Source organism: Gossypium hirsutum, chromosome D05 (assembly GCF_007990345.1).
Source record: "Gossypium hirsutum isolate 1008001.06 chromosome D05, Gossypium_hirsutum_v2.1, whole genome shotgun sequence".
NCBI lineage: Eukaryota > Viridiplantae > Streptophyta > Magnoliopsida > Malvales > Malvaceae > Gossypium > Gossypium hirsutum.
Genome location: NC_053441.1, coordinates 23,640,538 through 23,663,035, shown reverse-complemented (window position 1 = coordinate 23,663,035; position 22,498 = coordinate 23,640,538). Strand labels below are relative to the sequence as shown.

The 22,498-nt window shown below is 35.0% G+C and overlaps 3 protein-coding genes across 11 annotated transcripts; 2 read left to right on the top strand and 1 right to left on the bottom strand.

The window, feature by feature from the left end:
- Window positions 1–192: 192 nt before the first annotated feature.
- On the top strand, window positions 193–12,832 carry LOC121217871 (protein GIGANTEA). Of its 6 annotated transcripts, none has more exons than XM_041094383.1 (16): window positions 193–529; window positions 956–1,112; window positions 1,225–1,409; window positions 2,337–2,408; window positions 2,560–2,614; window positions 2,723–2,865; window positions 3,053–3,330; window positions 5,058–5,113; window positions 6,249–6,489; window positions 7,209–7,359; window positions 8,377–8,586; window positions 8,745–10,280; window positions 10,765–10,833; window positions 11,136–11,354; window positions 11,920–12,012; window positions 12,201–12,832. In XM_041094383.1, the coding sequence occupies exons 3-16, from the start codon at window positions 1,323–1,325 to the stop codon at window positions 12,495–12,497; spliced, it is 3,507 nt and encodes a 1,168-aa protein (XP_040950317.1). In that variant the 5' UTR covers window positions 193–529; window positions 956–1,112; window positions 1,225–1,322; the 3' UTR covers window positions 12,498–12,832. The 6 variants fall into 6 exon arrangements, with proteins under 6 accessions (XP_040950317.1, XP_040950319.1, XP_040950316.1 ...); XM_041094385.1 differs by having other exon boundaries at window positions 220–529; window positions 1,231–1,409; XM_041094384.1 differs by lacking the exon at window positions 193–529 and adding an exon at window positions 544–686.
- Window positions 12,833–12,949: 117 nt separating this feature from the next.
- On the top strand, window positions 12,950–16,017 carry LOC107914086 (40S ribosomal protein S18). Its single transcript, XM_016842830.2, has 4 exons — window positions 12,950–13,984; window positions 14,258–14,418; window positions 14,690–14,878; window positions 15,672–16,017. The coding sequence occupies exons 1-4, from the start codon at window positions 13,982–13,984 to the stop codon at window positions 15,775–15,777; spliced, it is 459 nt and encodes a 152-aa protein (XP_016698319.1). The 5' UTR covers window positions 12,950–13,981; the 3' UTR covers window positions 15,778–16,017.
- A 738-nt stretch (window positions 16,018–16,755) lies between these two features.
- LOC121217872 (UDP-rhamnose/UDP-galactose transporter 6) lies at window positions 16,756–21,176 on the bottom strand. 4 transcript variants are annotated; one of them, XM_041094390.1, is made up of 7 exons: window positions 20,962–21,151; window positions 19,531–19,708; window positions 18,575–18,759; window positions 18,291–18,491; window positions 18,021–18,182; window positions 17,469–17,541; window positions 16,756–17,371 (listed from the first exon to the last, which is right to left on the bottom strand). In XM_041094390.1, exons 2-7 carry the CDS (start codon window positions 19,658–19,660, stop codon window positions 17,142–17,144), a joined length of 981 nt encoding a protein of 326 aa, XP_040950324.1. In that variant the 5' UTR covers window positions 19,661–19,708; window positions 20,962–21,151; the 3' UTR covers window positions 16,756–17,141. The 4 variants fall into 4 exon arrangements, with proteins under 4 accessions (XP_040950324.1, XP_040950323.1, XP_040950322.1 ...); XM_041094389.1 differs by lacking the exon at window positions 17,469–17,541 and having other exon boundaries at window positions 19,531–19,772; window positions 20,962–21,176; XM_041094388.1 differs by lacking the exon at window positions 17,469–17,541.
- Window positions 21,177–22,498: the final 1,322 nt, after the last annotated feature.

Sequence of the window (22,498 nt, the reverse complement as noted above, 5' to 3'; positions counted from 1 at the left end):
AGACACCTCACCAAACAATTCCCCCAAAATATCTTCCGACAAAACCATTTTTAAAAACCCAGACTTTCAACCAAAATATTAAAATAATTCAAAGTCGGACAATCCCATCATTTTCTTTATTATTTTATTACAACTTGGTTTGTCGTTTTCTATTTTTTAATCTCCTAAGTCCCAACTCCGACACGTTAAAGGCCAACACCGTAATTCTCAAAACCTCGTATGTAAGCTATGTAGTATTCATGCCATCACCATGGGATGGATGGGGGTATCATGCATGGTGACATGACATGGGGAGTCTGCGAGACGAGAGGAAAATATCATTGCCACGTCATCAGCAATCTTAAGCGAACAGCCCTTCAAAAGATCTCCTCTTTCTCTCTCTCACTCACCAAAAACTGTACCACCTCCTCATATTTTCCATAAATTTTATTTATTTTTCCTTTAAATTTACTGTCACATTTGTTTAAAACAGAGCGTTAAATCTAAATTAATTCAGGAAAATATTTAGCATCTGATAACCGAAGCCCAGGTACTTACTCAGTTTCCAACTTTTTTTTTTATTTATCTTTTTAATTTCCAAGTTTGGAAATTTTCATTCTATTTCTCTTTATGTTTTTATAAAGTACTCTAAAAATGGGTCTTGGATCTAATCTTCGTTTTTTCTTTGATTGATTTGGCGATTTGCTGTATGTGTGTGTGTTTATCTTAAAATAATAATCGCTTATTGTACTTTTCTATCATTAGTAAAGTTTGAAGATTTTTTTTTGAGTGTTAACCATCAAGCTCATGTATTAATCTGAGTGTTTAGCTAGGTTTATTGTATAGACAATGTTCTTAGCTTTCTTATAAACCCATGTTCAAGTGATTTGAATATTTACCCATGTTAATAAAATTTTGTTTTATTATTATTACTTTTTTTTAAATTCTGTTTATTATTTTCACTTTGTTGTTGCAGTCAAGTTAGAGATTCTGATTATGAGTTAAACAACAGTTGTCTTATAAGGCTTTGGACGGTTAAAGGCTGAGACGTTGTAGAGACTAATTTTACTGTTGTGAATTTTCAGTCCTTTTAGAGAGAGATGCAATAGTTTCTTCTGTTGAATTTCGTACAGGTTCATTTTTTTCTTCTAATTTTCTTCTATTAACGTATATTTTGTGGGAATCTGAGGGCTTGACAGGGTTGTGATGTTGAATTACGAAATCTTGATTCTTGACTGGTAGCAGTTGCAGAGTGGAAGCATAGGTCCTGGTGTGTTGTTGTTGATTATTCTGGTGATTGATTCAAAAAGGTATACTTGGAAGATAAATATTGTTTACTCTAAATGGCTAATCCATCTAAGAGGTGGATTGACGGTCTTCAGTTCTCATCGCTGTTCTGGCCGCCGCCGCAAGACCCTCAGGAAAGAAAGGTACCGTGTGGTTCTCATCCTTTTGTTTGTTTTCTTTGCATGAACCTTTCTGGATTATTGAATACTTGTTGCATCTTCCAATCATTTTAAATTCCCCTTCTACTTTCATGCTTGGTTTACCTCAAACCTTGGTTGGTTAAATAGGTGGCGAAAGTTGAATATGTTACTGAATATTAGCTACAATAGATATTGAGTGGAACATACACTATGATATGGCTCAATTTGAAGCAAATAGAGGAAAATTAGTTTCCTACTACCGCAAAGAAGAAAAACAGTTTGCAATTTCACTTATTCTTATTAGAATTTAAAAGATATATTTAAGTGAGAATTAACATTAATTTGGAACAAATATGAAATCTGAAATGAGAAGATCAGCTATGTCTATTACTGGTTTAATTCATAGGAAGGGTTTGCCGTGTAGAATTCCTGGTATGCTTGGGGCAGATATTCTGAGTGATTTTACAAATCTATCTCGTGCAAAACATTGGATTGATATGCGGACTGGATTCCCATGGCTAAACACTATACATCATGTTTATCTTTTCAAGACTCTTCTAGCAATAAAACTTCATTTTGGAGACGGTGATTTATCAAACAAGGAATATATCTTGAACTTGAGTTGAATTGTTTATATTGGTATTAGAAGAGAATATGAAAGAATTGGCTTTATGGTTGGAAGAGGTTGAGGACAATCTATGAAAATTTTGGCTTTATAAAGGGTCATTTTATTTTGTAATGTGCTTGAGGGATCATTGGAAAGTTCATGCATGTAAAATGTATCCTGGTTGAATCATATCATTTGAAATGCAAACATGAATTCTTTAAATTTTGTGTTGATGCATCCACGTCTTTCTGGTTCTTTGAATTTACATGATTATCTCTTGCTAATATAAATTCTTATGCTTTATTATGTTTCCCCTTGTTTAGGTTCAAATTACTGCATATGTCGAGTATTTTGGTCAGTTCACATCAGAACAATTCCCTGAGGATATTGCTGAGGTATGTTTGTTTTGTGCAACCTTTTCACAGTTTCCAACTATGAAGGAAAAGATACTTAACGAATTTGTTTATTATCAATGTTTCAACAGAGGGAAGTCTTTTATGGTTAAAGATTTATATATCTAACAAAATTTGCTTGTTCTTGTAATAGCTTATTCGCAGCCGCTATCCATCTAAGGAGCAACGCCTTTTTGATGATGTTCTGGGTATTGGTTCTTTCTTCTTCTTCTTCTTCTTAAATTAATATATTCATATGATTTTATTTATGTTATTTAACTGAGAATAATCAATTCTTTAAAATAACTGGTTTGCAGCAACTTTTGTCCTTCACCATCCAGAACATGGGCATGCAGTTGTTCTTCCAATTATTTCAGGCATCATTGATGGTTCGCTGGTGTATGATAAGAGTTCCTTGCCCTTTGCGTCATTCATCTCCTTAGTTTGCCCAAGTAGTGAGGTATCATACGAAAGTTCTTCATTCAACAAAGAAGATAGTCTTTGCTTCTCAAACTGTTTTTCTTGTTCCCTGTTTTCCTTTTAGATATTAGATTCTCTATGCCCTCTTTAATTTTCCTTTTTTAACTATATAAGGAATCATTGAGGCTGACCAAGGGCATATCTGTGGCATTTGTCTTTTTTCACAGAATGAGTATTCTGAACAGTGGGCTCTAGCATGCGGAGAGATCTTGCGAATTCTGACTCATTACAACCGTCCAATATATAAAATGGAGCCACAAAATAATGAAACAGATAGAAGCCACAGCAGCAGCCAAGCTACGACAAGTGAATCTGTAGATGGGGAACCATCCTTTCAGATACCTTTGATGCAACAGGAGAGGAAGCCTTTAAGGCCTTTGTCTCCCTGGATTACTGATATATTGCTCGCTGCACCTCTGGGTATAAGAAGTGATTACTTCCGTTGGTGAGTGCTTTCTATATAACTTAATGTTGACCTTTCTGAGTAGTTTGAAGCATCAGTTGGCCTCTATAAAGATAGAAGTGGTTTTAGTGGTAACATTTCAATACTAAAAGCATGTTGGTGGTTGAATTATAACTTTATCTGTTATTTTCTATTTGTGATTCTTACTGGTTTTGCAAGGGAAACTGGTATAATAAGCAGAAAAGTTTGCTTTGTAAGTTTGAAGAAATATGAGCAATAAATAACAATCAGTAGAAGGCTGGGAACTGTGAGAGTAGTATGTTTTCTGGCTTACGAGCAGCAGCAGAAAAGTTTGCTTCGTAAGTAGTATGCGTGGTAGTTAAGATTGCCACTAAGCAAATGAGATGTGAGAGTTTGATGCATTTCACTTACACTTTAAAAAAGCTCATGGAATCAAACATGCCTTGTCAAATGCCCTTTGGTGGCAATTATTTCAATATTTTTCTTCTTCCTCGTGATGTCTTATGGTGCCTATGCAGGCCAAGCTAGGATGTTTTCAGGCATGGTTTTGTGTAGTTACGGACTGGCTCTTTTTACCTGTCTCATCTAGTGAATTGTGCAATGTGCGATTGAAAACATTTATTGGTTGTTTGGTTGCTGAGTATCATCTCTTGGGTTTTCTTCTGTTTTTTTTGCTCATTCTTAATTTTATGGTCCAAGTGATGGGTGTGTTTGAGCCCCTTTAGATTATTAAAAGTTTAAGGAAAAGAAAATGAAATTTTGTTTTCTTATAAGGGTGAAATATAAAATAAGTTCTATTTACATATAATATTCTCTTATAAAATTTTATGACATTTGCATAACCATATCTTGTGTATGCTTTTATCTGCTTCTGCGAGTCCAAAAGTAGCAAATAACGAGTGACAGTTAGACACATACCTATGCGAGCCACCCATACCTAAGTCCATATTGTAGCTAATATGTTGTCAGGGCATTCTGGTAAATTTCTGTTGTCGTGATTTATGCTCTAGTCTTGGCAAATAAAAGAATGCATGTTGGAAGTTGATATAATATTTCTTATGAGAGTTGTTGGTGTATATTATTACTCTACAGTTCTTCTGTGACAGCAAATCCACAGATGTTCAAAACAGGTTATTTATTGGAATCATTTTAAGAATTTGTTGAGAAAGAAGTATCTAGTTTTTTGTGGACAGGAAACTCTAATTTTACTTTTCTTGTTATTTTTAATCAGGATAAAATCAAACTACTTATTATTATATTTAAAAATAAACATGGACTCTCAGAAAAAAAAAATACACATGTTGGGAGACGATTTTTGTTGATTTAACTGTTTTCATTTTATTGGTAGGTACATATGAATAGACACTCATGCTTGGATACAATTTCCATTTGTCTGCCTTGGATATCTTTATGTTTTGCTGGTGCTGCAGCTTGTTCACATTTTATAACATGTATTACGTTGCTTAAGCAGTATGATTATTTCAAACTGCTCTGTAATTCTTTCTTTCTCCCCTAAACTTTTTTGCCAAGGCTTCAGTACTGGCTTAAGACTTTTATTTGCTCATTTATGGATGGTGTGCTTCTGAGTTATAAAGCTGCTTTTAAGTAACTAAATAGTACTTCAATTTATCATATAACTGTCATCAACTTTAAATGCCTTTGCGTGATTCATTCTATGAGTAGGTCTCACTGCATAGAACTTTATGGGGTTATGTCTGAAGCTGACAGTTGTTTAAATGTGTTAACAGGTGCAGTGGTGTTATGGGCAAATATGCAGCTGGAGACCTCAAGCCACCTACTACTGGTTAGTTACATATTTTGGGCTTAAATACAAGACAAGAATTTAACTCTGTTTGTGACATTTAAGTGAAGTGGCTATTTTTTCACATGCTTGCATGTGAACTTTTCTCCAAACTATAAATTTTGTTTCAAGCATTGGCCCTTTTTTTGCTATAAACTTGTTTCTTTCATTGGGAAATTCAGGTTTTTAGATATGGATATTTTCTAGATTTGATTAACTCGAGCCTTCTATAATGGTTGAAAAAGTTCCAACAATTATGAAAAATTAGACGAGGTAGAAATGCAAGGTTAAGTTGAAACATGAAAATATTTTTTTTTGTTTATGTTATACATAGTGCATATATATGCTACAAAAATCATCAATAAAAACAAGAATTACAAATGTGATTACAGTATCCTGCCAATCAAAATTCAGGTATAAATGATAGGAATAGGATATATCTCTCTTCTTAACCAGCCATATATAACTATAGCTACAACTGATTATATAAACTATATATGTGGTAATCTGTGGAAGGCTCATACAGGATGTGGTTTTGGAAATTCTGTACTGCAATGAAGCACTATATACATTTTCTAAAGAGTAGTTTGCATGTGACTGGTTGATAAGTTGAAATTTTTGGTTGTCTCTATGTTGACAGTAAATACATATTATCTTGACTACTGATGCCCCAGCTTCTGTTGTAGAACGACTCAAAATAAATGTTCTTCTTCCCCTTGAAAAGAGTGTAAAGAAAATTTATTTTGATGCACTTATTACTTAGTAGGAGCTAGTTTGCAGTCCAGTCTCTATGCTAATTTTTATAAGCAAACTGGGTAAATTTCCTGTCTTCTTTTGTTACCTTGAGGCTTAAGGCATAAGCGAGAATTCATTGTTTGGTATATCTTCAAAGTGTCACTAGTGGCCTCACTTGTTACTGTCTGGTTATGTTGTTTCCAGTTTCATAATTTGGTGCTAAATGGTGTGTGCTAATTGATGTGAGAAATACTAAAATAGACCCGTAATAATGGATGGACTTGTGGATGTGTATCAAGATATTCAAATAAAGATGGCCTTAAGTTGTTTTGTTTCTCAATAACAAATCATAAGATATTTTAGGCCTGAGGACTCATCAGTTGACTATTTTTTTTCTCAATAGCTTCTTCTCGGGGATCTGGAAAGCATCCTCAGCTTATGCCATCAACCCCAAGATGGGCCGTTGCAAATGGTGCTGGTGTCATTTTAAGCGTCTGCGACGAAGAGGTTGCACGCTACGAAACTGCTAGTTTAACGGCTGCAGCAGTCCCTGCACTTCTACTTCCTCCCCCAACAACAGCTTTGGATGAGCATCTAGTTGCTGGGTTACCGGCTCTTGAACCATATGCACGTTTATTTCATCGGTAAGTTGCTGAACCTTCAAGCTCTCTTTGACAACATTACTCAAGGATTTTCTTTTTGTGGTAGGCGTACATAGTCATAGCTTGTAAGTCTTGGCTTTTGCTTTCTTTACTGGGAACTGAGCAATTCATTTCCAAATTTACATCAGGAATGCGGATGTTTGAATAACTGTTTCTTTGTGTTATTCTGAGAAGGGGTAGAAGTTAGGTTGCATGGAGATTGCAGTGTTAGTGTGCTTTTGTAAATATGCACCTTCTATCTGAAACTGCCTCCCACATGGTTTCTTCAAAAACCTCTGGACTTCTTAAGATTTAGGCTTAAGAGTTTTCTGTAGTGCCAACATTTGATATTCTTAAAGCAAATATGTAATACCTGTTACTGGTATGGAAAAAGCTAGGATTTTAGAATATCTCGAAAAGGTAAGAAATAATATTTTGGGGTCTTTTGAAATTCATACTAGTGTCACAGGCCAAAGTGGATCTAGGCCCGTGACACTAGGACATATATTTGGAACAGAAGTGTTTATCAAATGCGAATGCATAAGTCTATGTTAGTGCGCAAAATATTAACATTATTAAAATATGTGCTTGGTAATATGGTAACCGACAAAGGTATCATGTAAATGAATACCCGATATGTCTAGTTGCTAATTGGTATTAGTGTCCAAATGATGTAGTTTTCTTCTTATTTTTCTAGCAATTATCTCATATTTCCTTCTCAGGTACTATGCCATTGCAACTCCAAGTGCGACCCAAAGACTTCTTCTTGGGCTTCTTGAAGCACCACCATCATGGGCTCCAGATGCACTTGATGCTGCTGTACAGCTTGTGGAACTTCTTCGTGCTGCCGAAGATTATGCAACTGGTATAAGGGTGAGTTAAATGTTTTTCACTGCATGTATATAAAATGACACTTTGCAACATCAAACTAGAATTTTATATGGATCTCATCTTCATCATCTTGAATTTTTGCTATCCGTAATTGTGAGATCCAAGAGGAATTTATGAATATTAGCTTAATGAAAGTGCTAAATTTGTCAGCATATATTGTTCAACCACATGCTAAAAAGAATTACGTGAAGGTTGTGACTAATCTTAATGAGATTAATATGGATAAGAAAGATATAGTCCTTAATAACAAAGCTTGGTGGTTCTACCATTGGGGGTTTTTAGTGCTTTTTTTTTGTTGGGGGGGGGGGCTGTTTTCGTTATCCCAGCCATTAAAAAATGGGAGAAAAAATTATATCCACTAATCATAGTTTCTCCATTAGTTATTAGTAGCATTTCAGACTTGAAAGTCAGTTTGCACCTCCAATGAAACACTTGTGTAAATGGGTTGAATAGGTATTTCTAGATGCATGAGAACTATGTTTTGCACATCCATTCTGTATAAAAGTGTTTTCATTAGAGGTTGCTGCACTATATAACATGGCTATTGTTCAAATCCAGCTTAAAAGCTTTTGACTATGGATTGAGAAGTGACCCTGAATATATGACTTTTTTTTGTCTTCTATTTTTTGAGGAAAACCTTGAATATAAGGCTTGCAAGAAACTTTTAACCTACCCAATGGGTGTTTGTCCAGTTAACAGTTGTGAAGCTCATACTTAAAACACCTATGGTTGTCACGTTAAACCTGATGGTTTTTAGGTGGGTGTTATTAGTCAATGTGGTAGACTGTAATCTTTTGTGAATGTCAGGAGGTAAAGTACTAAAGTGTATGACATATGCCGTAATTTAGAGTTTTTTGTGAGGAAGTATTCTGCTCTGATGCCAATTGTTTGTTAGGAAAATAACATATAATTATATTTCTTAAAAAATGATGCAATAATTCTTTCAATTATCACCATTCTATTTGTCTTAGCAAATTGATTTTGTGGATGTTGTTGTAGCTTCCTCGAAATTGGATGCATTTGCACTTTTTGCGGGCAATTGGGACTGCAATGTCTATGAGGGCAGGTATTGCTGCTGATGCTGCTGCAGCTTTACTTTTTCGCATACTTTCACAGCCCGCACTACTTTTTCCTCCAATAAGACAAGTTGAGGGAGTAGAAGTTCAACATGAACCTTCTGGTGGTTATATCTCATGTTACAGAAAGCAGGTATTACTTGTCCCCTTCAAAATTTTGCATGTTATCTTCCAATAGTTAGCTTTTATGTTTCCTTTTGTTGCTAAGTAGTTAATATGCATGGGTCTATACATTCAATGATGCATGTTCACAAGTACTGAAAAAGTTGTCTCAAAATACTTTTTCATCAGATTGAGGTGCCTGCAGCTGAAGCAACTATTGAAGCTACTGCTCAAGGGATTGCATCAATGCTTTGCGCTCATGGACCGGAGGTGGAATGGAGAATATGTACAATATGGGAAGCTGCTTATGGTCTGATTCCCTTGAGCTCTTCAGCTGTTGATCTTCCAGAAATTATTGTTTCAACCCCATTGCAGCCTCCCATACTATCATGGAATCTATACATACCTCTTCTTAAGGTGCTCGAATACCTTCCACGTGGAAGTCCTTCTGAAGCATGTCTCATGAAGATATTTGTGGCGACTGTAGAAGCTATTCTTCAGAGAACATTTCCACCTGAATCCCCCAGGGAGCAAACCAGAAAAACAAGATACAGCATAGGTTCTGCCTCAAAGAATCTCGCTGTGGCAGAGCTTCGTACAATGGTGCATTCGCTGTTTTTAGAATCATGTGCTTCTATAGAGCTCGCTTCACGCCTACTTTTTGTTGTCTTAACTGTGTGTGTTAGTCATGAGGCTCAGTTCAGTGGGAGTAAGAGACCAAGAGGTGAAGAAAGTTATCCTCCTGATGAGGGCGTTGAGGAGTCACAGGCACAATCTGAAAAGCTGAAAGACATTAAACCTAGAAAAGCAAAAAAACAAGGGCCTGTAGCTGCGTTTGATTCTTATGTGCTGGCTGCTGTCTGTGCTCTTGCCTGCGAGCTTCAGTTGTTCCCCTTGGTTACAAGAGGAAATACTCATTCAACTGCTAAAGATGTTCAAGCTATGGCCAACCCTGCAAAAGTAAATGGATCTTCTATAGAGTATGGACATGGTATTGACTCTGCTATTCATCATACTCACAGAATCTTAGCAATTTTAGAGGCACTTTTTTCGCTGAAGCCATCTTCTGTTGGCACCTCATGGGGTTATAGTTCAAATGAAATAGTTGCTGCAGCTATGGTTGCTGCTCATATTTCTGAACTATTTAGACGGTCAAAGGCTTGCATGTATGCACTCTCTGTTCTAATGCGCTGCAAGTGGGACAATGAAATTTACACCAGGGCATCATCGTTATATAATCTCATCGATATTCACAGCAAGGCTGTTGCATCCATTGTTAACAAGGCCGAACCATTAGAAGCACAATTGATATATGCACCTGTTAGAAAATATTCCCCTTGTTTAGATGACAGAAAACAAAACAAGTGTTCAAGTGCCACTTGCTTTGATCCTGGGCAATCATCTGCTTCAGAATGTGAAGATTCAACTTGTTCAGACAATAATCTCAGATCTGAGAAACTGTTAGCATCAGATGAAGGCTTAGGAAATTCTTTGGGCAAAGGTATAGCAGGTTTCCCATTAGATGCCTCAGATTTGGCCAATTTTCTCACCAGGGACCGGCACATAGGATTCAATTGCAGTGCACAAATTCTTCTGAGATCAGTGCTTGTGGAGAAACAAGAGTTATGTTTCTCTGTAGTTTCACTACTGTGGCACAAGCTGATAGCAGCGCCCGAAACACAACCCAGTGCCGAAAGCACATCTGCCCAGCAGGGATGGAGACAGGTAATTGGCAAAATTAGCAAAAAAAGATTTGTTGTATCTGATTCCATAATTTTTATTCATTGTCTTTTAAATTTCTAAACAGAAGATATGGTTTGGTATACTTGTGTGGATTGGTAGCTAGGGGCGAAACCAGAAAATTTTTTTTTGGGGGGGTGGGGGCGAAATTAAATTGTAATTTTTACTATAGAAAAAATGCAATTCCACCATTTTAATAGACTATATCTTTATAAATTTTAAAGTATTAAATCAAACTTTTATATTTTTAGGGGGGGAGCTAAAGTGCAATTTACCTTTATTAATTTAAAATTTTAGAAATTTTAAAGGTGCCATATGGAAAATTTTCATTTTAGCCCCAGCCCCCCCAGTTTTGCCACTGTTGATATCTTCTATGATGCATGTAATTGCCCCATGTTTCATCTGTAAATGCATCATTATAGTTTTACAGAAATATATTTGTCTGACTATCCTTCTTGGATGGAATTAGGTGGTTGATGCGTTGTGCAATGTCGTATCAGCATCACCGACAAAAGCAACTACAGCTGTTGTACTTCAGGTCCAAATTTTGTTCATCTTATAATTCTAGTCTAAAATTAGAAAAACAGATGGCCTGCTTTTCTTTGTGGCTGCTGATTTGAACACCGCATGTTTTGTAAAAGGTGATGTCAGTTCATAATTAAGATAATAAAATCCAGGACTACCATTTGCCATAAAACACTTCCGTATAATCAGATGAACTCTCATGCAGATGGTGACCAAACCACCAGCCATAAATAGCCTCATTGTCTCCATTTTTTGTTTTTTAACTTCATTTGTTCCATCTGTTTGGTCACTTTCATGGCCTTGTGTTCTTGTCAGGCGGATAGGGAATTGCAGCCTTGGATTGCCAAAGATGACGACCAAGGTCAGAAGATGTGGAGAATCAACCAGCGAATTGTAAAATTGATAGTCGAGCTGATGAGAAATCATGATAGCGCAGAATCATTGGTCATTGTGGCAAGTGCTTCTGATCTACTTCTACGTGCCACAGATGGTATGCTTGTTGATGGGGAAGCTTGTACTTTACCACAACTGGAGGTACTGTAACTATCTCTGCTTATAGAGAGTCATTCGCCAATCTTGGTGTCATTCTAATTGAACGCTTGTGATACTTTGAGGTTGTTAAGTGATAACATACCACATTTGTAGTCTTGGGTTTCATATAATCTTGTATTCTAGTTGGGCCTCTTCACTTATACCAATTGGTTTTGGATTGGATGCTTAACATGGTATTGTAGCTTATGTGTTGATGTCCTTGTGTTTTATCCTTTGTGAAGTTGTCTAAATGCAGACCCTTGTAAAGCTACACATGGAGTGATAAGTGGTCTTATCTTGCATTTATTAAGTCTTAGGTTTCCTGTTTTGGTATGTAAAGTCCAGTTTTGTTTGTTGTCCACCCCTTGTGAGGTTGTACATGTGTAAGCCCTTGTTGAAGTAGAGTACTTTATTCGTTTTATTTTTTGAGGGTTGTGGTCTTATATTTCAAGTTAGGCTCTCCATTTACTTGAATTAGTTTGGGTTGATGTTTAAAAGAAGTCAAATGCATTTTATTTTATTCCAAAGTTTCATTAATATATTTGATGTTCTCATCTAAAACTGGCAGCTGCTGGAAGCAACAGCTAGAGCAGTTCAGCCGGTACTCGAGTGGGGAGAATCAGGACTGGCAGTAGCAGATGGACTTTCAAACCTGTTAAAGGTGAGCAAATACCCGTTTCTGATATACTCTCAACCTTAAAGTCGAAACATGCTTTGAACTTGTTCATTATAAATTCCAATGCCTGTTAATGTGGAGCGAAATGGGGCGAATAGTAAAGTAGTCTTCTTCTTTCCCCTGATGTCACTGCAAGATCTTTGCTGATGTGATAATCTCTCCAAACCATGCAGTGTCGTCTACCAGCTACGACTCGATGCCTTTCTCATCCAAGCGCACATGTTCGAGCTCTCAGCACATCAGTCCTTCGCAATATTTTGCATATAGGTTCAATCAATTCAAAATCTAAGGTGGAAATATATGGTATCCGTGGTCCCTCTTACCAGTTCTTCAATATAGGTGCCATCAACTGGCAAAATGATATCGAAAAGTGCTTAACATGGGAAGTTTATAGTCAGCTTGCAAGAGGAATGACTATACAGTTCCTCGACACTGCTGCCAAAGAATTAGGATGTAATATTTCCATATAACATCGATTAACTTTCGGATTATCAGTATAAATACCCTTTTTCTTTTTTTAAAACTGAGAATACAAAGAAGACTTAGACTTGCTTCGAATTGCTTGAACCACATGGTTGGGGCAGAAAATGCAGCTCATCGAGTAGTCCTAGGGGATGAGGATGAAGGCTTTGAATGCCATGAAACTCTTCAAGCAAGGTTAGTGTATGATAAAAATGTCACACTGAGGTTTCATGTGTCTAATCTTACTTTGCTTTAAGCTTAGCTTTGTAAGATATTTAGACTGAGTTTTCGATTTGTTTGTCGGATTACGATATATAATTTCAGTTTAACTTAGTTTATTTCATTAGAATGATGAACTGATTGGATGATTCAGTTTTTTCTTCAGCATATATCAGTATATGTTTAGTCATTGTTTTTGGCTGCTTTATTTATATTATTAACCTCGTTGCTTAATCTTCTTTTTCTTTTTTTAAATTCGAGAGTAAATGAAATTAAATTTTGAGTATTTAATTGTGAAATTCGTCATCTATAAGATTAAGCCCCCCCCCCCCAACTGTAATGGTTCAGTTCTATTTCATAACAACCAAAAAGGATCGATTATTGATCGGTAAATGGTTTGCTTCAATTCCAAACAGACATAATTGTATAAATTATTCTGGAAAATTAACGTAATTCAATAAAATGGTATAAAATGTATAAAAAAATACTTTAGAAGGTTTCAATGAGTAATATATACTTTTAAGAGAGTGCAATAAAATATTTAGAAAAAGGGAGAGATGTGAAGTAGTACGTGTAGGGCTTAATTAAAAAATTTAAAATTTTGAGAATTATGTAATTAATATTTTAATTATAAAATATATTATTTAATTCAATTAATATTACCATTCGAAATATTAATATTACTATCAGCAAAGTGATTTTTTAAAAATAATCAACGAAAATATTTTATTTGTGTTATTCAAACATTAAAAAGTTCATCATTTTCGCATCAGACTCAAATATATTATTTATAAAAAAATTTAGTGTTAATATTTAATACATTGATTGTGTATTTTTTTATTTGATAAGTAAATTTGAAAATTTAACATTTATCTTTTTTTTTATTTAATTTAATTTTTTTAAATACTTATAAATCTCTTAACCCTATTTATAAAATTTAAAATTATAAGCAGATTGTTCTAAAAATTTAATAAAAGTTTGAAAATGTTGTGAACATTTTCAGAGTATATATGTTTTGAAACTCAATTTGTGTAAAACAAATAAACAATTGACTTCTTTCGGTCAAGCGGACTATTAATTTAAAAAAAATAAGAAAAATGAATATTTTATTTTGAAAAATTAATAAAAATAAGAAAACGCAAATGTCACTCACCCAAAAAAAACCTAGAATCGTGAATGTATAAAACCCTAGTTTGGCTCCCACGGTTATTCTCCTCAGATAAGTAGTCCCCCAGAGTCTCTTCCCTCATCTACCCCCAAATCTCCTCACATTATGGTAATTAGGGTTCTATCTTTCTCTTCCAATTCTTTTACCATTAATTGCTATGTTTATCTTTGCGCCACTTTTCAGATTCTCTGTTTTTCTTTTATCTTATTCAGTGATCTAAATCTACTTCAATTTTTTCGGTTTCTTTTGGGGGTTGAAGGAGGCTGTTATGAGAGTTTCTAAAATGTGTTTTACTTTATTTAAGTTTGGTGTTGTGTGTGTGTGTGTCTTTTCCCCTGAAGATTATAGCTTTTAACTTCATTTTAATGCTTGCTTGTGTAGTCTTTGGTGGCCAACGAAGATTTTCAGCACATTTTACGTGTGCTGAACACCAACGTTGATGGGAAGCAGAAGATTATGTTTGCATTGACCTCCATCAAGGGTATCGGAAGGCGATTCGCTAACATCGTTTGCAAGAAGGCTGATGTCGACATGAACAAGAGGTTTGTTTTTTTTATTCCTAAAAGTTTTAGACAATTCTAGGTCATTTAGGATTAGTTCCATGATGCTTTATGGCTCTAAAATTAGACGATATATGTTTTAGCTCTAGGTGTTTCATGTTGAGATGATTAATTTTAGCTTAGATGTGAAAGGATTAATTTACTTTAGATCAACTAGTTAAGTACATTCTTTGGCATGGGGATGTTGCTGAATGGTATTCGGTTTTTGATAGTTTGTTGTGGAGGTGTTATTTGATTTACTTCTTGTTATCAGGGCTGGTGAATTGACTGCACAGGAGTTGGACAATCTCATGACCATTGTTGCAAACCCCAGGCAGTTTAAAATCCCTGACTGGTTTTTAAATAGGCAGAAGGATTACAAGGACGGGAAGTATTCCCAAGTCGTGTCTAATGCTCTTGACATGAAGTTGAGGGATGATTTGGAGCGTTTGAAGAAGATCAGGTTAGTTATGTCCTTAGTGATGTGTGCTGATGAAGATCTGTATGTGCCGACTCTGTGTTATATGCTTAAAATGATATGATCAAGCCAACTCTATTGGAGCACGAGAGTTACTGTTTAAATTGTGTTTATATGTTTGGATCAGTATGTTATATATCCTTTTTTATTAGCATCATTTGCTTTCTTGATTTTGTTAATAACCATTTTCAAGCATATCACTATATAATTTGGGTTGTTTATTTGAGATTTCTCTTCTGCCTCCCTTGCATTTGAATCATTTGGTGCTTAAGACAAAATGATCTTGTTTTGTGGCATTTCCTTTGCGTTATATGCAAGTGGGCAAGATTGTTGGAATGCACATGCAGTTTCTTATCAACTTTATATAGCTTGTTTCATTTTTATGGCATCTTGGTGATCTTTTTATTTTGATTAAGTTGGGAACAGAGTTGACAAAAATTTAGAAAATCTGAACGTTGTAATATATTATGTTGTTTATTTCCCATGTGATTAGCCAGACATGGAATAACCATAGAAAATGAATAAGTTAAAAACTGTAAAACGGCTTTTTATTTTTTATAACTAAAAAATTTAAAGTCATACATGTTTAAATGTTTATTGGCTAAAATTTTTTGTCTGTACTTTCCTACTTTTTTCTCTTTGTTTCATTTGTGGGTGTTGAGATATAGTTGAGAAGTGTTTTGCATTTTGGTTTATTCAGTACAGTATCTTTGTTTACTTTCCTTTCTTTTGGGGAATGAGATGAAGATGGCAGCTAACGATTTACACTGTCATGCAGGAACCACCGTGGTTTGAGGCACTACTGGGGCCTTCGCGTCCGTGGTCAGCACACCAAGACTACTGGTCGCAGAGGGAAGACTGTCGGTGTGTCTAAGAAGCGTTGAAGGCTTCATATATATTTTGGAAAAATTGATGTAGTCTTGCAGAGTGTTCATTTCCTTGAATGTAAGCACTGTTTGCACGAAGACAAATTTTGGATGTGATTTTTTTTTGTTGTTTCTTGACAAGTGGTAAGACTGTAGTAGTGTTGGGTCTTTATCGGTTGCTATTAGGAATACTTGCTTTACTGAATATTTTTAGATTAAATGTTTTTAATTTGGTTTGAATGATAATTGTCTTTGGAATTTGTGTTGGTTTGCCATATTTTCAGCTATAGTAAATTTTCAATTAAACTCTAAAGATGCTCCCACATTGGGCTTAATTGAGTTGGTCTAGATGTGAGAATTCAAAATTCTATTCTCAAATAAAGTATCGTTTTCTGACATATTATTCTACTCTCAAATTGAGTCTTCCTTTATTAAGAAAAAAAACCTTGATGGATGACTCGATCACATTACGAGTTTTCAATTTAACTAAGGATTCAGTTAGTGTCTCTTCTGAAAACAGATGAGCTTGGATTACAGGAAGAAATAGGATTTTTTTTATTTATATACATCGACAAAGATAAGAACGGGTACGAAACAATAGTAAAGTGTACTGCAGACTCCTGTAAGCTTGGGTATTTGCTGAGGTTGTTCTTACTTTCTGATTTGTCCAGGATAATCCCTCATCGTTTTCTTTGGACCACAATATTCCTTGTATTTGATCTCTTAATATTCTAGTGTAAAATGCAGCATTAATAGTTTCCTCATCACTTCATCTTCGTGTTGAATCTTTCCTTCGAGGTTTGCTCATGTACGCCTGTCTGGTCATTGCTTATGAGGTTTGCTCATAGCTGACTTGAACTAATTATTATTAAAATGATGTGGAGCCATTAATAAAGGGATGCTTATTAAATGGCTCCACCTCATTTATTATTAGAAATCTTTATTTATTTATAGAGGTAAACATTTTAAATATAAATAAGTTTAAGCAATTTAAAATTAAAATAAAAGATAATAATAACTTTATTTGAATATTTCAACTCCTAAAATTACCTGAAAAATACTTAAATAAATTATATTCCTGAAAAGGCAAAAGTATCTAATCCTATTGGAAGTGTTCCATTCCCTCTGAGTGAACCAAATATACCAAAGAATAAGACTTACAAAAAATCAGAATAAAAAATTGATTTAAAATTATGGTAAGTTTTTCTGAAATCATGGATAACCAATTAACTTATATGAAATCAGCTACTCTTGTATGCTTAAAATTGTCCTACATGGAGAACTAGACACTACCGTCGTGTTCATTAGAATCCGAGAAACTAGCATGCTTTTGTTGTCTGCTGGTAGGGACAGAGAGGCTCCGGCGCTCCTTCCCACCAGGCTTAGATGAAGCGTTTCCATACCAAATCATTCCGGCCACAGCTATGATCATGCCTAGAACCACATGCAGGTTGAGACCCTCTTTCCCAAAGAAAAAGAATCCCATGATCAACACAAGGATTGTCTTCATATGCCCGAGTACTTGAAAGGACACTGCAGTAAATCTGCCGATGCAGATGAACTGGCTGAGGTTTGTTCCTACTGCTATAGTACATGAAAGAATTATGAACATCTGCAAAGACAAAAAACAAAAAAATAAAACAAAACAAGAACTGCTGTGAGCAACTATTTCCTGGAACATGCTATAATTGGAATCGCATTCATAGCACCTTGCGGAAAGTAACAAGAGCAGGCTGCTGCAAATGAAGCAGCAGAACCAAATTGGAATGAGCAAAACTGCACCTATAACTCGAATATTATATCGATCTGGGTCAATTTTACAGAGCAGCTAAATAGAGAAAGGAGAGTATATCTCTTGATATACGCTACATGTTATTAAATCATATCAAATATTAAATGATTTCCTCAATAGGAATGAACTCAACAAAAATATTTCCACTACGAATGCGTAAATTCATGTAGAGAATAGATGTTTTAGAAGGTGTAAGACACCATATGAAATCTAAGTCGTATTAGGAGATGCATGCAGATAAGCAAGCAATGACAGAACGATATGCACTGCAAATTAAATATTACTCTAGGTCACTGCATGAATTCCATTATACACATGAACACATCCATGACCACAATCAACTTTGTTCATAAACAAGATTCTGATAGGAACTCTGAAACAAGTAAATATTGTTCTATAATGATAGGAAGAACAACCATCATGCACAAAACTCATAAAAGCAAAGAATACAAATGCATAGAACACTTACCAGAGATACTAGGTTATAATTATAGGTATCAACTCTCTTGTTTGTCAACCAATAATCCAGAAATGGACCTAATAGCAACAGAGTTGCAGCCTGTGCAGGAGCAGTATGTCCTAGTAGGTTGAAGGAACTAAGATTGTACCTTCTTTGGAGGTGAAGAACATACTGCAGAAATACAAAACAATAAAATGATAACTACCTTAAGTTCTAAATGATACTGCAGTTCAAAATGTTAGAAGCTTCAATTTATATGCAGAGGAATTACTAACTTACATACTGTTGCAGAGAAGTACTCCAAACTGCAATAAAGGCAGCTATGAAACCTTGGGTATTAACGCTCAAATCAGTGACAGTACAAACACCAACTCCCAGAAGAACAACAGCTATGCTCAACTTTGTATCTCTTGAGTACCGAATCTTGTCCATCACAACCTCCAAAAAGCAGGATACAGGAATCATACTCAGTTTAGCAATCTGTCATTTAATTAGAGAATCTGTTATTTCCAGATCATACGAGAAACACAACTCGTAAAATTTATCAAATGCTAAAATTTTACCTGATAAAATCCCACAGAGTTCCACATCAGGCTAACATTCATTCCAACTATAGAGAAGTTAGCAAACAAAATAAATCTCAAAAGCTCTGACAAGGGGAGATGAGAAGATTGAATGAATCCAAACCATCTTAGAGCAGCTGTCATCTGGGTAGTGGTAGCAAAATGCAAACCTGTTAATGTTGTGGCTGGAACAATTTTCAATCAAATACAATGGAATTAATGACAGTTTATTACATCCTTATTGCAGTTAGAATAATTAGAATACTCATGAAGTAACAAAATCCAGGAAATCTTTAGCTTATTTACTTGCAGATGATTATTATACCAGCATCACAATCATCCTACGCTTAATCCGAAGCTACTACCAAGTCGAAGTTTCCTCTTCATCGCAACCGTGATAACATTGTTTTTGGTTTTGAATTATTTTCCACTACTTCGATCCATTTCCTCTCCTTCTAGAACAGATTAAATGGAGGTGTCTGTGGGGAAGGTCATCATAGCCCAAGCTACTCACCATCTCCACCTTTTATAAGCTACGACCCCCACAAACCTACACCAACATATTCTAAGCTTGAACCTCATGCTCATTTCTTTGTATGATGAGGCCAATCCTACAGTTCTTTTTTTGTAAGATCGCTCATCTGCTCTGCAGCCTTACTACTCCACGATCTCAATTTTCAAACTTTTAGAACCATTCCACCATAATGTTCACAACTGTTAAACCATCACTTAACTTTAGTAAACTATTCTCATCCGTTTTCATTTCAAGTGCAGATTCACAGCAGCTCACCACTATGATTCCATACATTTGTCTTAAAGATTAGAGAATTTGACAGAGAATTCCAAATTCATTTGAACTATTACCAGCCACAACATAACTGTTTGTAGCGTAAAAGAAGATACCGGGCGGGGGGGGGGGAGAGAGAGCAATTAAAAAGAGCGTAAAAGGAATTTACCGTAACTGAAACCGTATGTAGCCATTAAGGCTTTATTGACAATAATAACTCCAACAGAAGTGACAACATTGAACATCCAAGCAGCCACATCTACAACTGCTTTTCTTTCAGCCTTATTAGTTGGAGCCATCTTATATCTTTTCGAAAGTGATAACCCTTACATATATCACTCAACGTTCTTCAAGTAATCCATCCATGTTGATAGGTTGTCCAAGAGTTTCCAAAAATGTTAGCAACAAATTCTACAAAAATAATATCAACAAATAAGGAAGAAAAAACCCGAAAAACAACAAATCTATTGAAATCACAAATAAAAATGCTAGTAAAAGTGTACAAAGACATGCTGAAAAGACACTCCTATAAATAACATGAATATAATAAAAATACGAGTTTGTAACTCAGACTAGAGGTGCTCATGGGCCGGGCGGCCCGGTCTGGCCCGACGGCCCGCTCGAAATATGGGAGGGTTTGGGTAAAAATATAGGTCTAAAATATGGGCTTGGGCAAAAAAATGAGGCCCGATTAAAAAACGGGCCAAGCCTCGGGCACCACCTTTTTGGCCCGGCCCGGTCCAAATACAATAATTTTTTATTTTTATTTTATTTTTTAAAATTTTTAAATACTTTTTTTAAATTTTTTTAATTTTAAAAATATTTTAAAAATACTTTTAATTTTTTAATTTTTAAATATTTTTAAAATAAATTTTTTTATTTTTGTTTTAATTTTTAAAATAAATTTTTGGTATTTATTTAAAAAAGAGGCCGGGCCGGGCTTATAAATTTTTTTCCCGGGCCTATGAATTTTTTCCCGAGCCAGGCCTGGGCAAAATTCTAAGCCCATATTTCGGGCCGGGCCGAAATTTTTTTCCGGGCACGGCCCGAACCCGGCCCGGCCCATGAGCACCTCTAACTCAGACCAGCTAATGATTTTTGTGACGATGATGGCTAAACACGAAATCAACTCAACTCCAATTGTTTATTTTTGAGTTATACAATAATATTTGTTTTACCTGTCTGGATCAACTTATGTACACAATTAATGCAGAAAAAGAATTTACATAAAATTACTAGATTTCCTTTTATTTTTTTCCCGATATTGTAACATTCTATATTAATAAATAAACAAGATTGAAAAAGAAAGGAGAAAATTATTAGAGTTAATTGAACTAAATTAATTTATTTAGAATTCCTTAATTAACAAACAAGAAAAATAAAAGCAAAGCGAACCACATTGAACTGTTTTAACACTAAAAATCTCACCAGAAAAAATCAATGAAGAGACATCCATATAAGGTAAAGGGACAAAAAAATGATAGAATTAGACGATAGATCTAAGAAAAAGGCAGTGATTCACTGCAGAACTGAAATGAATGAAGAAAGCAAATAACAGATCTAACGCATCAAAAAGGGAAACGAAAACGAAAGATCGTACCGTTGGGGAAAGGCAGACACCGCGGAAAGAAAGAGAGAAAAATGAAGGGAAAATGAATGTTTGGAAAATGGTGAGAAAGGCGGGTTCTGTAATGAAGCGGGGCCTTAATTAGTTTGTTTGGATCGCCAGAAAGTTGGAGAGAAACAGAAACACAGTGAGAGTAGGAAATTTTTCATAAGTTGGTTGGAAAATGAAAGGATCGTGGATAAAGACTTGGCGCACTAATATCTTATTCGCATATTTAATATTAGGATAAATTATTCGAACAGTCACTTAACTTTGATCTCAATGATAAAATAGTCATTTAACTTTCAAAAAATAACAAATCAGTCCTACCATGTATTTTCTGTTACAATCGTGATGAAAAAGTGACATGGCATTTAACTGTCTCTTTGCTGTCATTAACCGATCAGTTGGAGGGTTAGCTGACATTTAAACAACCCTATTTAAGAGCTCTAGTTGGGCAATAGAAGAAGAAAAAGAGAAAAAGAAGAGAAGAAATAGTCTATGGATGTTTTGTTCCTCCAAGGTGGAGCCACCACCCAGTTCGTTGTTGTCCCTTTGAATCTTTGTGCCCCAGGCAACTTTGTTGAATCCCTGTTCCTTTTTTTTCTTCTCTTATTCTTGTCTCTTTTTTTTTCCTTAACTCTAGTTGCCGTCGTTTATGCCTTCTCTGACGAACCGTCATTACCAAATGAATCATCTTTGTCTCTTTTCAAATCTCACTTTAGATTTCTCAATAGGCCTTGAAAATCATGAGATTAAGACCTCAAAGCTTTGAACAAGACTTCAAAATCCGAGAAGGATGAAGAAAAATAGTGAAAAAGCCTCCCTTTCTCTTTTTGTTTTTGTTGTTTAATAGTGGCGTGTAAAAGGGATGACATGAAAGTGTCTAACGTAGCAAGTTAACTGGCCACGTCATCTAGTTAACTACCATGTTTCCTGTCCTGTTAAGTTTGTAACGAAAAATGTGAATGAGTGATTAGTTTATCACTTTTCGATAATATTAGTTGCCGATTTATTATTTTTTAAAAGTTGAGTGATTGTTGATGTAATTTACTCTTAATAATTTAATATAATTTACGAGATTATGTCACATTTAATACTTAGATAAACTACACAATAGTCATTTAATTATAATTTTTTTTAATTTTTATGTATAAAATCACACAAAATCAAAATTCATGTATAACATTACACATTGAATCAAAATTCATGTATAATTTTAATATTTATTTTATTAAAAAAGTGTTAAAAATACAAACATTAAGATAATGTATATTAAAAATATCCTGTTAGAATGCAAAATATAAGAAAAATAGCAAATTACATCAAAACTAGTCTAGGAATAGTTGGACCAGAACAATCTCTTTCCGTTGCCCACCGAATTCCATCAAGAGAAATAGCTAGTGTACAGAACCCAAGACAAAGAGTTGTAGCAAAAGTAGCTAAATCGTCGGCTAGAAAGTTACTTTTTCTGTCAGCAGGCTGGATAACCACCTTCCATTCCCTTCCTACCATATACGTCGAAGCAAAG